Source organism: Dromaius novaehollandiae, chromosome 2, assembly GCF_036370855.1.
Source record: "Dromaius novaehollandiae isolate bDroNov1 chromosome 2, bDroNov1.hap1, whole genome shotgun sequence".
Taxonomy (NCBI): domain Eukaryota; kingdom Metazoa; phylum Chordata; class Aves; order Casuariiformes; family Dromaiidae; genus Dromaius; species Dromaius novaehollandiae.
The window spans coordinates 43530634-43547214 of NC_088099.1; the positions used below are offsets into that span (position 1 = coordinate 43530634).

The 16581-nt window shown below is 33.2% G+C and overlaps 1 protein-coding gene across 8 annotated transcripts in view; it reads left to right on the plus strand.

Annotated features, from left to right (window-relative positions):
- The window catches only part of DGKB (diacylglycerol kinase beta), a 360499-nt gene that overhangs the window by 110841 nt on the left and 233077 nt on the right, over positions 1-16581 (plus strand). For all 8 annotated transcript variants that reach the window (XM_064506349.1, XM_064506348.1, XM_064506347.1 and 5 more), the window contains 4 exons: positions 811-928; positions 3612-3700; positions 3781-3897; positions 7853-7951. In XM_064506349.1, the coding sequence (XP_064362419.1) occupies positions 811-928; positions 3612-3700; positions 3781-3897; positions 7853-7951 (423 nt within the window). The remainder of the gene's footprint in view (positions 1-810; positions 929-3611; positions 3701-3780; positions 3898-7852; positions 7952-16581) is intronic.

Genomic DNA, 16581 nt, shown 5'->3' on the forward strand with positions numbered 1-16581 from the left:
AAAACTTACTTTTGTAATTGTAAGTCATTTGGTTTATAATTTATATGTAAGCATGAGTTACACTGGGGCACTGAGGTGCAAGTCCCAGTCTGCTGGCTGGTCTGTTCATACAAGAATTGAGTATAATGCTGCTGCTAATTGAGAAAGGCAGGCTTAAGTGTGAGCAATTCAATTTTTAGTGAAGAGGTACAGGATGTAAATCCCACCCTTGAATATGTGTCTTTTGGTAGACTGTTGGTAGGTGAACATAAATTAAAGCTGGCAGTAGGTATTAGCATGGTGTAGCTGGATTTCCTACTTCACATAAATCATAAGATACAGAACAATGTTACATGTCCCTCATTCTGAGGGCCATTGAAGATATCTTTGAAGTTTTAGCAATCCTTTCTGTTGTTGGTTTGGGGAGTTTTGCCTTCTAACCTGCAGCACATTTATTATTAGAGTTAGCTTAGAGTTATTTTAATAAATTTCAGAATTAATTGGAATTTAGTATCTGCTTAGATTTATTTCTAGAGCTGTGTTGCAGGATTGACAACAGGCGTTTTTTCTGAGTGTTTGTTTTTTTTTTTTTTTTTTTTTTTTTTTTTTTTTTTTTTTGAAATACATGGACTTCCCTGAGCTTCTGAGGAATTTTTATTATATCATTGCTTGTGTATTTATAAGGTTTATACCGTGATCTGGTGCAGAGTATTAAATGAAGTAACAGCTTGTCTTTTACGTTCTTGAGTCAATCTCCAATTTTTATTGGCACTTATATATTTCATTGTTTATTTTATTAAATGAAATCTGTTTCTTTTATGTCTTGTGCAGAATGTGAAAGATGATGGGCAGCATGTATGGAGACTGAAACACTTTAACAAGCCTGCCTACTGTAATCTTTGTTTGAACATGCTAATAGGAGTAGGCAAGCAAGGTCTCTGCTGTTCTTGTGAGTATAGGCATTTCAGTGTCCATTTGCATATATGTCTATTCCTAGAAGTGTTACAGTCACTGTATAACAAAAAACTTGTAGCTTCCCGGTACCAACCCCTTGCCAGCACAATGGTGTTTTCCCTTTTGTCTTCTACGTGCGAGTTCTCAAGGTTGCATTTTCAATTGTGCAAGCTGTGGGGCTCTCAAAACTCTCCTTTGAGGGAATTTTATGTATTACAATAGCTGTAAATGTTAGGATGTTCCCTTTTGTATTCTGCCTCTACTTTTTATTTCTTTTTTCTTAGCAAGTATCATGTTTAAGATTCAACATTATATTTTTATTGTCGTTTCCTCTTTTGTATTTATAAATAAGTATTCATATTGTTTATTAAACATTGACTAGCCTAGTATCTAATTCTCATATTTATTTATTCAAATTTTCCTCAGAATTCTTGTTTTATTAATGGTAATGGTAAGACTATTGAGTCTTATGTAAAGTTCTACTATAGTTCAATTCATTGAGTTATACCTGTATGTGTCCTAATAACCTGTGTTTGGCCAGCTCATAACCTGTATCTTGATAACCCATATCTTGCCAAAAGATACCTCATCTCCATTTGAATGTTTCAGGAGATGGATGATCCATATCTTTCTTTCGTGGTGTGTTCCCTTGATTAATCATCTTTTTTTAACAAAGACCTATGTTCTGATTTGACTATGTCTGATAGACGGTTCCAGTGATTGGTTCATGTTATGCACTGCACCATTAGATTAATGAGAACTTTAGTACTCACTATATTCTCCTCCTGATGATATCAAGTCACCTTTCATTCTTCTTTTTGATAAATTAACCAGATTCTTAGTGTAACCTACTTTCTCCATTTCTGGAATGAAAGGTAGCCCATCACAGCTGATCAGAACCTTTCTGAATGTACAGTTCTATTGATTTAGTTTGAGAATACTTTAAATGAATGAGGGTTTTGGAAGCAGCCATTTCTCTCCCCTCTGTGGGCCACAAACCTCTTTAAAACATAATTCAGATGTAAATCCTCCATTTATGGGTTTTCACATCATATAATTTCAGCCACAATATTTTGGAATAAGAGAGATACATTCATTAAAAGCAATTCAAACAAACAGAAATCTTACATCTTCAGATTAATAAATGCTGATGACAGTAACTGAATATACATTAAATGCTGAATTGACTGTCAAATCTTGAACCATTGCATCCTTCAATGTTCTTTCAAGTCAAAGTGATGTAGAGGCTTACTTTATGCTGGTGAGGAAACCTGAGACCCATATCTGTTAGATAGAGAAAATTCTATTGAACAAATAACATGGATCTTCCCCTTCTGTAGTTACTGGTAATGTGTAGACAAGACTTTCCCTGTTGTATAAGGTAAACTGCCACAGAGAGACCAACCTCAGAAGAGCTGTAATTTTCTGTGCTGCAATACACCTCTTTTAAATTTCTTTGTTATTGTGCTTGACATTTATTGGGTGAGAATGATGGTCCCAATTAGAGTATCTAAAGAACTTCCACATGTTCCTCTCACTTACTTCATACAGGAAGGGGCATGAATCTTATTACAAAATGATGACTCTATTTCTATATTTTGCTAAGCTTCTCCTCCTACATATTTTCAAAGCATTGCTATAGATTTTATTATTTGTGTTTTAGATTGTATGGGAGGAAAAAAAAAACCAACAGGGAAACTGCAGGGGACCTCACCATCCCTCCATGGTCCAATCAACAATGTTACTCCCTGCAGTTTGTCTGATTAATGGCTGGGCCTCCCACTGGGTTTGTGTAATAGGTGCAAGCAAGGTGTTTAGAAGTACTTTGTGCTTAATTGCTCTTGAAGTCAAAAGCGCAAGACACATATCATGCAGGGTATTCATTCTCAGTTTTTAATAGTTGACTCTGTTGAATGCAACTATAAGTAGTGACATTATTTCCTCATCTAGGAACTGTTGCAGTATTGTTAACTATTCGGTCATCACAGAAATATGCTCGTAGAGTTTTATAGTCAGGAAAGCTTTGCATTGTACCCTGACATTTGTATATTTTACAAATGCAGCTAGTGTGCTTTACAGACCTGGTCAACAAAGATAGTTGCGCAGAACAGGTAGGGAGGGGTTAGAAAAGAAAGCTTCTCTGGATGTAGTGTTTGGGAAAGTAGGAGTTAAATTTGGGATGATTGCATGAAATGCATGAAAACAATTGCTACCTGGAAATGGACTAATCAACCATTTAAGATTTATAAATCAGTAGAAAGAATAACATAAACTCATTGGCTTTTACTTTTGTGTTTGCCAGCTGCTCTCATGCCTATAGTTTGTAAAATATAGATTTCTTTCTACTAGCAAATGACACGAAACCATTTGGCAGTCATCAATTTGTCTTTAACATTTTTGTCATTTGGGAATTATTGTGAAAAAATTTAGTGAGCTCTTATTTAATTAAGCATTTCCTGTTATGCAATGATAGTGCATTCTTGGATTTTTCACTTGCATAATATTTCCTGTACTAATTGGCCTTTTTTATTCCATGGAAAAAGCAGTCTAGTCTGAGTTTTCATTGACTGATTGGATTGATTATATAGAGAAGGCATGCTGGTAACATTATTTACTTAATAAAAATGTAGTCAGAAACACCATTGCCTCAGCATCTATTAACGTGTTTCTTTTTCCAGTTTGCAAGTATACAGTCCATGAACGCTGTGTCTCAAGAGCTCCTGCATCTTGCATCAAAACTTACGTGAAGTCTAAAAAGAATACTGATGTAAGTCTGAGGCAGCATTACCTTTGCCATGAACCTGTTAATTTAGTAACCCTATGTATATCCACACTTTTCTGTTGCAGGTAATGCACCATTTCTGGGTAGAAGGAAATTGTCCAACAAAATGTGATAAGTGTCACAAAACTATAAAATGTTACCAAGGCTTGACTGGACTTCACTGTGTATGGTGTCAGATCACAGTGAGTACTCTATAGTAAAACCTTTAGCACAGGTTAGACAAAAATCTAAAGAAAAATTCTAAAGAACAATAGCATTAATATTCATTCTAAAGAATAGAATTCCCAATATATATATTGGAATGATTATAAAGGAATTTTTCAATACTGGTAAAAGTCAAGGTCACTGTGAAGTCAGGGAAAAATCACGATCTGTGGTGTACTGACAGACAAATGTAATTGAGGACATCTGGTAGGATACAATGATTTCAAGTGCCTGGGAGTGATAGCAGAGACATGTTAGTAAAACACTAATCTGTGCACTAAGTCTAATATATACAACTTGTGTGTACTCCTTATTCAGCAGTAACCAGTAACAGGAACTAATGACATTCAAGGAACGCTACTTTTATAAGTAAGATCTTCATGCTAGAAGGAACAATGCCAGTATTTCTGTTCATAGGCATGGCAGGATTTAAATCTAAATGGGAAGAGATTTGGGCCTCTTATGGGATTTTTATTATTGTTATTATCATCACCATCATCATTGTTATTATTATGGAACATCGGTTGTTTGTTCAGTGTTTTAAAGGATAATGTCAGTGAGGCATTAGAGAATGTTTGTATTCAACATACAAGTTTGGATGTTTTATGACATTTTCTCAACATAAGAATACAAAATGTGAAAAATCATCAAGGAAAATAGATCCAGGATACTTTCAGTGATAAGCTGTTATGATTACGTAAAACCCAATATTTTACAAAGAAGCAAATATGTAGTCCAGATTGCAGTCAAAATTCAGATAATTTATTTAGAGAATAAACACCCAATCCAAAATATTGAAATGCAGATTAGACAACCACCATCTCTGCTTAGGTAGCTAAATAAGTTTTCTGCTGTAGATATACATATCATGTGTTTAGATCCATATATATATATATATCTATTTTATATATATATGTATAGAATTACTATATCTTTCAAGAAATACGTATTATGTAAGGCTCCCACTGAAAGTCAAAGGAAGTTGCAAATTCTATAGCCTCTCTGAAAAAATATTTTCCTAGTATTTATGTACCTAAATATGAATCTGGACCAGATTTTTAAAGGCATTTCACTTTCTGAAGAAACACACAAAAATCTGGAAGACTTTCTTAAACACCGAGAAACAGGGAGGAAATACTGAGGAATTTCTCATTGAAATCATTGGGAATGAAGAGGATAAATTCTTTTGAAAATATCTTAGGTACCTGTCTCCATATTTAAATGCTTGAATAACTATCAAAATTCCAATTAAAAATGGGCGTATGTTTTCAGATGTGCAGATATGAAAATATTGGCATTGGCATATAATTTTGCGATTGTAATTCCATCAGTATTTTAAACATTTAAGTTTGTATTAAAATTATGTTATATTTTCAAAAGAACTTTATGAAACTTCTTATTTCTATGATTTCCAGTGTAAACTAGACACAAAAGTGAAAAATGATTTTTTTCAAATTTTAAGAATACTGCAGTTTAAATTTCATTCTTAATCTCCTGCTCGCTTTTTGTGCAATTCTACATAACCAGTAATTTTTAGGCCTTTCTTCTCTAATAATAAAATCTTGCTTTATTACTGAAAAACCAATATTTTAAATCTCAAACAGATGCATAATTTTTGAACTGATGTTCTAGAATTATTTATCATCACATCCAGTACAATCATGTTTTCACATTCTTATACAATAACACGTCGGGGGCTTGTTGCTAAAGTATTTTTGTATCATAAGAGGATGTTAGGTATAATACAGCCAATTCAGAGCCTATCTTTCATGTATTTTAAATATTTCTCCTTTGTACAAGTTAATAGGGTCATTTTTGATGTCAAATGACTGATTCAGATCACAAAGTTTTCAGAATTTTGAGACTATTTGAGGTAAGGAGGCTTGTTATACAGAGTTTTAAAGCGGGCCATGATTTCCTCTTCCATATACTCTATAGCTCTGTCCTCCACCAGGATCTTATAAATGGGCTTTTCCTCGAGCTGTCTGTCCAGCAAATACAGATTTTCTTACTTTCCAGGCATCTGGTTGTGAGGGATGTTCTAAGGAACTAGGTTTCGGGTAAGGGATTTTTTGGGATATGTATTTAAAATCTGCTTAAATATTTTTGAGAAGAGATATGTATTATTTTCTTTTATTTCATTTCATTCAAAATGTTATTTTCATTAAAGCTACATATCTTCTACCATTTCTTTTGTCTGCTATGCATCAGTTCTGTTGTCAAAGATCAGCAAAGACTAATAAGAAGATTAAGCTATTTTTTCATAGATAAGTTTGCATGCCACCAAGTAGCAGAGCTGCTAATTATCACTGAATGTGTGAAGATACTTTTATTTGATGTAACGTGGCCTGGTGTGCATTAATTATGGTACAAGTAGCCTTACCACTGAGGCAAAGAATTATCATGACAAATGATTTAGATTACAGGGCTACCAAAATACCCTCATAATAGGGCTTTAATACTCAGAGTAAATCAAAACTCGTTAGACTTTTATTTTCTGTTGCTAAGTAACTGCCTGAGAAGGTAAATTTGCAGTATAAATGAATATGGACAAGGCTAATATTAGGTGCTATTCAGTTCAAAATTCAGAAATGTTATGTCTACATTAACTGTACTAGATGACTTCATGAAGAACGTATTACTGGTAAAGCTTATATATCAGCAACTGATAAGATTTTATTGTAATTTTGATGGAGATCATGATGACATGGTTAAATTATCTAAGGAAAAATGAATCAGTCATTGGAAAAATGTGATTTATAGATGTAGCCATGGAACTACAGATTTTATAACAGCTATTGAACCTGTTAAACTAATGCTGTATGCTACCTATTAAACCAGATAGAAAACTTAATAAATAAGATTTATACTTCAAAATTGCTGATATTTCTTATCCCGATTATTTTCCTCTAATGCAAATATGTGTGTCTTCTCAAAAAATAAAATGCTCATATTTATGGGAAATGCATGTATTAGCTGAAGAACTTAATGCACAGTTTATTCAATCAATGCAGATATAATAAATTTTCACCAAATTTCACAATATAAAATTGTATTTTTAATGTGACTATCTCTAGTATTGTAAACTATGCCAATCAAATCTGAATGGTTTGCATGATCTAGATACACATGTCATTATTTCTTGGGATTTTATGTTGCTGTGATATACACATTTTTCCCTTTCCCTTTTTTATCAGTAGAGAAGTAAGCCAGTATTCTTTCAATCAGCAAACCTGTGGATATTCTTTCTATGTTCTCAGAGCAGAATTCTTCCCATTACTTTCATGAAAACTGGATGAATGCTAGGAATAAACTACAATAAGTTCAGGTTCCTCAGCAGTCAGTAAAAGCTTGAACAGCCCCCAAATTTCACCTGTATTACTTAAAGCTCTTATATTCTTATATTACTCTCTTCTATGTTTTGTATATATTTTCATACATACTGCAGCATTAGAACTGAATCAGTAATGACTTTATCAACTTTAAATGGAAGTAGAGTTATATCAGTAGTGCTAAAGGCTTTCCCAAATTCCTTGCAAGACGCACAGTGATAGGACTATAATCCCTGATTTAGTGTAAGAAGTTGTCTTATGAAATGGAAGTTTTGATCGCCAGTAGGTATTGTCACTAGTCACTATGCTGATGTCACTTTACTGTCAATGTAACATTGTTCTCATATTGTAAGCTGAACCAAATGTAGCATTTCCAAACTGGAAGGTATCTTGATCCACTGTTCTTCATTTCAGTATAAATGCATTGGTTTTGTCAAGCCCAAGATGTTTTCCACTGCACTGTTTCATTTCCCTTGTAGTATTATAGTAGTAATTAGATTACTTTAGTAATCTAAATTCACCCTATTCTAGTATTATATTTTAGAATTTTTTTAGACTGTAGAAGTAAAAAGCTGAACATTCATTTTCTGTCTTCTCTTAGTTACATAATAAATGTGCTTCACATCTAAAACCTGAATGTGACTGTGGACCTTTGAAGGATCATATTTTACCGCCCACATCAATCTGCCCAATAGTACTGGTGAGTTGTTAGTATTTTCCTTTCTGATGAAATCCTCTGTCATAGGTAATGGATGAAACCGTGCCTGTACTGATTACTGGTACTGAAACTGTTGTTTTCACAGGACTATATAGACCTTAAACACCATGAGTAATCCTAGCTGATTAGTTATAGGAAGAAGCATTTCACTTTATCTGCTGCATATTACGTTTTCCTTTATGTGACAATGAACTTTCTGTAGGGCACACTATAACTGAAGCTGACTCAGGTTTTATCACTTAGTCAGACCGTACTTACCAGAAACTGTATAGGCAGAACACTACATTTTACATCTTTTATAGATCCAACTTCCCAGAATAATGAAGTTATTCTTATGGACAGTTTTTGCTTGGGATGCATATTGTATATCTGTGATGCTGAGGTCTCTGATCTAAGCCGGAGGTTACCTAGAATGATGACGCTGGTCTTGCAGCAAGCTATGCATCAACATTACGGTATATTTTATTCTGCAGTAGTGGACAGTAAATTTCTCTGTCCATGAAAACAATAACTCAATTCAATGAAAATAAAATGCATGCTCTATGTAGGTTGTACTGAAGAAGCTGAGCAGTTTATCATGGAAAAAGATTTTTAGAACTTCATAGATTAAATTAGATGCTTTATGCAGATAAAGGTCATAGCATCCTCATATTCATACCAGAACAGACATGCGTGGTCGTCTTATTTTAAATGTATTTCATAATAAAAATAAACTCTTGACCTTGAGAAAGCATGATTTATGGCAGTGAGGAAAAAAAGAAAATTTACCTTCCAATCTGAAACATTTTTTTGATAATTAAAAATAATATTCATGCTTAATATAAATTACTTGTTTTCTGATTAACCCTTTTGGCTGTTTGTTTATGAATATCTAAAGGAATGAATGCTTGACTCTGACCCTGTACTTGAGTAAACTGGGAATATTCCATTGCTGTCAATTGAGGTAAAGCAATGGAAAGCTGGTTTTAATATTTATGAAATATTTTTTAAATATTTATATGATTTTTTGATATTTATTAAAAGTCCCAACAGTGGATTTCTAGTTCAGCTCTAATGATGTTTTGGTATTGTCAGGATGTGTTCTGAATAAAAATTGTAACGCTATTTTAAATTTGTTGGATGATAACATTTTGCATTACATCATTTTTTTCATGATTTTAGATCATACTTTAAAAGTTAATATATAGAAGTCATATTTGTTGTACTGTTCTTTCTTGATTGTTATTTATTGTTTGCCACTCTTATAAAATGAATGAAGCCTTTGCATGAAATTTCATCTTCAATTATGTTTGTGTAACTCCATTTTCTTTTCAGGAGAGGAAGAGGTATAGCGGAATTACGATTTTCATTCCACAATTGGAGTTTAGTTAAGTTGTTTAGAGGATATATAAAACCACTCTAGAGTCAAAATCATCCTTGAATAGGTTTGTTTCATCTGCAAATTTTGAACGCATAAGCAGAAGTAAATATTTTTCCTGTATCAGAATTATGTTTCACTATTACCTACTAATAATATAACATGAAGCATGTATTTCAGCACTGTTTGTATATTGTTAGGAATGGAAAGTATGTTTTACTGTGATTTAATAGGAACTATATAATTTCATAGTATACTTGTTTGTTCTTTAGTAAATTTTTCCAAAAATGCATTAAAATCCTGAGATTACTCAAATTACAAATAATACATCAGTGACCTGGCTAATAGGAATTCCTCCTAGAAATGATTGATTACAGTGTACATATTATTTATCTTAGTAATTTTTAATTAGTTTCTACCATTTCCTGTTACGGGGATTCCTTTTGATAAATGTAGTACTTCAGTGAATGTGAAACCAGCACTCTCAAAACAACAGCAAAGTAGTGAATGTTTTTGCATCAGAATCCTCTAAAGATACAATAGTAAACGTCTGTTAATCGAAATGATGTTTTTTATAGTTTTTGAATCATAAACCTGACAGTCAGAGGGTCTTTCATCCAGGACACACATTTAGCTTTGCAGATCACCTAAGCAGTGGTATTCATAGAATGCTACTTATATGTGAAAGGAAAGGAAAAGCAGATAACCATCTTGTCACGGTAACTTTTGTAGCAGGTTGTACCTGGGTACTTGGAGGTATCAGAGAAGAAAACATCTCTTTCTACCCTAAAAAAACCCCAAAAGAACTGTGGGAAAGACAAAATGGCAAGCTGAAATGTTTTGTATCTTTCATCTCCCTAAAGTTTTGGCCCTCTCTTCCCTTTGTAACACTGGAAGTGCTGACTTCTTCCTGAAACCTGTTTGTCAAAGTTCATCTCACACAAAGATGCCTTCTCTGAGGGACAATTGGAAAATGGGCAACATCCCTTTACATCTCTTCTCTTTTGAGGAAATAAAGGCATATATATATATTTACCTCTATCTCATCCACCCTATCTCACTTTCAGTTTTCACAAAGTCAAATGTAGATTCTTTCTGTAGAAGAAAAGAGAATTTTTTCATTAATTGTTTTTATATATAATGATATATTGCACATAGAGTTACCAAACTGGGCCCTCAAACTTCAGTTTGCTGTCCAGATCCATCCCCTCTCTGTTATTCTTTCATTTCCTAGGAATCTATCAGTGTCCAAAATCACTACTGTGACTGTGAAGAATAAATAGAAAAACTACTCTTCTCAATCTTAATGTCTCAGGAGGTGACATTTGTCTTCCTCCTAAACATAGCTATCTCAGCTAAGGTGACTAGCCTGAATCATTGAGGGTCTCTTTAGACAATGGAGAGAGAGGTTCCTCTGAAAGGTGATCATAAAATAGAGGGACTGGCATAATCCTCTTGTTGCCCCTATAAGTTATATGGCTGGTCCAAGTTATATAAGAGAGCTCCCACCTTCAAACCACAAAAATGGGGCTTGCCAGATTTTTTTCTAAATATGATAAGCTAAATTCTCAGCTGAAAAAAGAAACCATGAAGAAACTCATGCAATTTGAGAACTGACATTGTGTATAGTATGAAATAATCACGTATCTGTCCTGGCTACCTTCAGAATTTGATGCCAAATGAAAATGTTCATATCTCCCTGCAGTAGTTTTTAAATGATTTAGTTGAATGTAGTCTGCCTATTTTAAAACTCATCCTTTCACTTTTCTGTTTACTGTATATAAAGCTTGTTGTACGGTAAAGTTTCTTGCTTGAGTTAAATGAGTTTTGTTATAAACTGTGTGTGCAGATCTCAAGTGATAGTCTTTTAATAGATGTCAGATACACTTTAATGCTACCCTCTTTTATTTCAGTAACGTTTTAATTAATTCATACTGATTGAATAAATGTACATTGAGACTTGTTTCCTAATGAGGGCACATTTAGAGGAAAGGTTTTGCATCATTCTGATATCCTGTGGGTAATTATATTCTAATTATGTGGTGGGGGGAAAAAGTCTATAACTCAGTGCTGATATTGTTCATTGGACCCAATTAATTACGTGCACATAATGAAAGTTCATGATAAGGTTGACTGGCAGTGAGTTTAAAAATCTTTAACTCAATTGAATCCTAGCCTACCAAGAGTACAGAATTAGATCATAACCAGGTTAAAAACTGAGTATTGGAATGAGATGAGTGAGTAGTCAAGAAGAGAGATTGGTCTGTTCTTATGATACAGCTTTTTTTCTTTTTTTTTCTTCTTTTATAGGACAGAAAGGGAAAAATGCTAATGTTCATTTTGGTTTCTTAATTTCATGCCTTCCTTTCCTCCATTTCTGATGACCACATAGGATGTTCTAATTCTTATTTATGTGTGTAGAAAAATAATTAAATTCTTCCATTTCCCACAAATAGATATAGCTTTGAGTAGTGACAAATCAACCAATAAAAGCCTACAATGTAATGAATATATATAATATGTATATTATGTTATATGGTGATTCTGATTCTCCTGTCACTTATATGAGTTTACTATGAAATTTTTTTTTCTGGCACTGTTTTTGAAAACTATGATTAAAACTGTTAATTATGGAATAAAAAAAATCATGGAATAAATTTTAAAACATAAGGTACACTGATTACGATGTGAGTATTCCTATATGGCAATTACCACTGTCTCCATAGTAACCAGTTTATTTCAAATAGGGGAGGATCTGGTGTAATATTGAAGACAAGAAGTGATAGAAATAAAATTTAAGAGTGGACACGTTTGTTTGTGACAACTTCATTGTTCAGCATTCTGGGATAAACTGGTCACCATGATAAAAAGTTTAGAACAACTCACTTTTCTCTTTCAAAGAAATTCAACTTTTTCTGTTTAGTGAAGATACTCACAAAATTTTAGGAAAAAATCATTTAAACATAGCTGATATATATGATATATATCACTGTGATTTTATATGTCTAAATGTATGTACTATATTATTTTTATGGAGAGAGTATATTTATGTGTTATGTGTAAATACATAGGTAATATAAAATAACATATCACAAGTAGAATTCATCTGACCTTATTTTCAAATACATCTGGCTATATATTTTGGTGGAGAAGACTTGTGTCTGATTTGGGTTATGTTTTAGCCTTTTCTTGTACAAGAACACAAATGTGCAAAAATCTTGTATTTATAACTAGTTCTATTTAAGCATGCAAAATACTATATATAGCAGATGAAACAAATTTAGCTATGCAATGTCTCTTGCAAATAAACAGTTTACATTATATTTTGTTTCAAACTTCCATGAATTTGTCTAAGTATAGCAAGTGTGTTGAGATGCTGACAGAAAGTACCTTAGAAGAAAAGAATGATATCGTACAAGAATTTTCTTTGTTGGTTTTTAGAGAGATGAAATAGAATAGCTCATACTTGTGCTGTAACTGTAACATAATTCATTAGGTATTTTTCCATATCTGATAATATGTTTTTCTAATACAGTCTTCCGGTGAGGTAGGTAAATGTTAATCGCATAGGAATGTAGAGATGCAGAAGGAGAATAAGGGAATTAGCAGTTGCTGGTTGAAGATTGAGCTTTCTTAATCCCTTCTCTTGTGGGTTTTTTTTTTTTTTTTTTTTTTTTTTGAATCCTAAAATGATTCTTCTTTTTTTCTTATAGCAGAGATCTATTTTAACTCAGTTGAATCCAAACTTTACACTGAGTGGAGAAAGTCAGTGCAGTGTGTAAGCATCTTTATGAGCAATCGGATCCATGGAAGTTGAGTACTAGCCTTATTGTGAGTTTGTGAACATAGACACAGCAGGAATAGTTATTTGAATATATATACTTCTATGGGGAAAGAATTTAAATCCTGTTGTTGGATATTAAGTAGTGACATAGCAACTGAAACAGAAGAATACCATTTTTTCCTTCTCAGTTGCATATCATATTGCAGATTCAGTTTTCTGAGAATCTAAAACAGACCTGAAATATAATGGTGTGCTTATCTACAATAAGAGCTTTTTCATTTCTTTGAAGTCAGAAGGAAATTAATAATTGCCCTGGAGGAAAATGTATCTTTCTAGCTAATTATCTGTTCAGCAAACACAGTTCAATGTTAAAATAATAAGATGCTGATAAACTGAAATGGCAGACATTCAATCATTTTAAGTTATATCTAGTTGCCTGCCCACAATTCATCACTACTCTCTGTCCCTATGTTGTTCCTTACATACTCTCCCATTGGAGTTTAGCATGTTCTTATTTTCAAAATACTTTTCCAAATGTTTTTCCTCCTCGAAGCACGTTTATAGTTGCCTGCTGTAGCCCAAATTTATTTTAGGTTTCAAATTAAATAAAAAGTCTTGATCCCTACTGTTGTTACATATTGATGTAAATTTTGAATGGATGCAAGGTGTAAGGCAAGTTGTCTTCTGCCAACTAAATGAACCGAGGCTGATGTGCTAAATGAGAAATTGGTTGTGATTTTGAGAAGTCTTTGTATCTCTATTAAGACAGTTTAAGAAAGCAACACAAATTTTATATAAGTTCACGATCTTGTTCATAATAGTCTTACAGTCAGAGAGTTCTTATCCTCAGAGGGAATTTTCAGATGACATAGTATTCATTCCAGCTATCACCGAAGGTGGCTACCAGTATTATGGATGACAAAATAGTAATGCACATAGCTGATCTCAGGCTCCTAGCATAAACGTTTGGAACTGAGGAGTGCCATGTGAGAAAGGAGGAATATGCTTAAAAAAAAAAAAAAAAAAGTTATTGAAAATCCTCTTGATGAGGATCCCCTTAATCGTTCTGATTGACATAATGTTTCTGACACAACAGCTATCAAATTATTAGAAGCCTTATTTTCTCTTTATGGGATAGGCACATATAGGTTATTGGACAGATGCTCTTGCTACTGATTTGGTCACTAATCTTGTCCACAGGATGACTTTTAGCTTCAGCCCATGGACATAGAGCTGGGTATTGAGCTCCATGAACTTTCACGGCAGTATGATATGGTGTCCTAATACTTCTGATCAGTATGTACACACATTTAGAGCTGGAAATGTGGAGATAACTTTATAAAGTGAATTTTCAAAATATCGTGGCCCATCTATATCATAGTTAGTTGGATATAATATTCAATATCTGTTACAGATAGATTCCTTCCCAGGCTTGCCCGTCATCAGATTTCAGGGTGCCTGAATCCTTCATTCTCTTTGGTTATTTGGGTAACTACGAACAGAAATTACATGGAATGGAATTTTTGTAAGTAGGGTCTTGAATATCATGTAGGCTTACAAAATGGCAGTCTAGGAGTGTTTAATCTAATATTTCATTGCATATTAAAACACAGTTAGTGTATCCCTTGGAGACTGCCAGGTCATTAAACAAAGTAGCTCTAAGGAATCATGGTAGGACTTCTAAAAAAAAGACCAACCTCCTCTTCCTCCAAATTCCTTTAAAAAAGAAAAACCTTCAGTTTGGCATTCAAGTCACATATTTGAGCATCCATAGGCTTCATCTTGTAAAAATTTGAGTATACCTTTCCATTCTTTGACAAATCAATACCTTTCAAACTCAAGTCTCAAAGTTCTAAAAAAAAGAATTTTAGTAATTTTCTCGGTTTACGCATAGTAATATTGAATTTGGTCCTTTCCTTATGCACCACCACCCCCAAGCTGGACTTTAGGGTATATGCCTCAACAGAAGGTGTGTATTGTAAAAGAAGTAAGTATCATACAGAAGTCATCTGGAGTTTTCAGTAGTTGTTTGACAAATTGTTTAATGAAATTAATCATTCACTAGTGGTTTTACAAGCCTATTTAATGTATAGATTCTAAAAATAAAGTTTTAAATAATCTCAGTTATGTACAAAATAATTTAGAAACATACAGAATTTTGCAAATTGAATAAGAGACAAGGTGGACAAAATCAATTTTTGCTGCATAAGGACTGGATTCCATGTCAGCAGTTAAAATATAAACAGAAAACTACTTAGTAAAACATTAGTTTTTAGTCTTCTGTTTTCTCATGGCAACAGCTACAATAGCATGTGATATTTCTAAATATCACTATTTTGTTTAAAGGAAAAAATGTATCTGTGCATGGAAAGAAAGGACTGAGAATAAATGTTGTATAGCTTGTCAATCATAGTATAAGAAATCTTTTTAAATAAGATTCCTCACTTTGGATGAGGATTCAAAAACTTAGAAAATAAACAACATAAAGAGAGTACTCTCCAAGTGCCAGGTATCTCTTTTTACTGTATGAGAGAGTGTAATCCTCAGATTTTCCAGTATTTTAGCTGGTGATAAAATGATCCCACACATACTCTTAGGAGTGTAAATTATATGATATGGAATCCAAAACACTGGGGATGTGTGGTTGTGCAAATGTGTTTAAAAAAAAAAAAAAAAAAAAAAAAAAAGTATCTTATATGTTTTTTATTAAATACAACTGCTACAAGGCAGCATTCCTTGTGAGAGCTCTCTCCAGCCCCTTTGCCATGCCAGGTGTTCAGTATTGCAGCCTAACATTCTTTTTTTCCAACAGACGCTACCCACTTTAGGAGGTTTGCTCCCTGAGGTGCATAACGGGGAGGCATCCATGTATACATGAGTACTGATAGATCATGATAACGGACATTCTTCTTGCTATAAAGTGCATTTTGGGGCTGAGCTAACTATCTAGACATGGCGTTCTGTGTTGTCATTTGAAAGGTCCTATCTCATTTATCAATTCTTTTTTCTTACTTGGGTGAATAAAGGATAGGTAAAATTGAGAGGCAGTGTTTATTTGACAGTGATCTAACTGGAGTGATACTGAATTGTGGAAGCTCCAGCCTATCAGTTAATGGATAATGATTTCAAAGTGGGAGTTCAAGGGGAGAAAAGAGGGCATGAGAGATGCAAAAATGGGTAGAAAAGATTCTTCCTGTGATAAATGCTGTTTTGAAAGGTATATGCTCTGACATATACCAAAAAAAGGAAAAGCCTGATTCTTTGAGCCAACAAAATGTACAATAGCTTTTAAAAATGCTGTATTCAGTCTCTATCAACTTCATGCATGTCCACCAGAAAAAAAATGATTCAGAGATACCTTGATCATTTTGTATGCTTTAATTAAAAAAGATATTAACACAGCACTATTATAGTATAAACATTGCTTACCTTGAAAATACATGTTTGTATTTTATAATATTGCTTATTTTC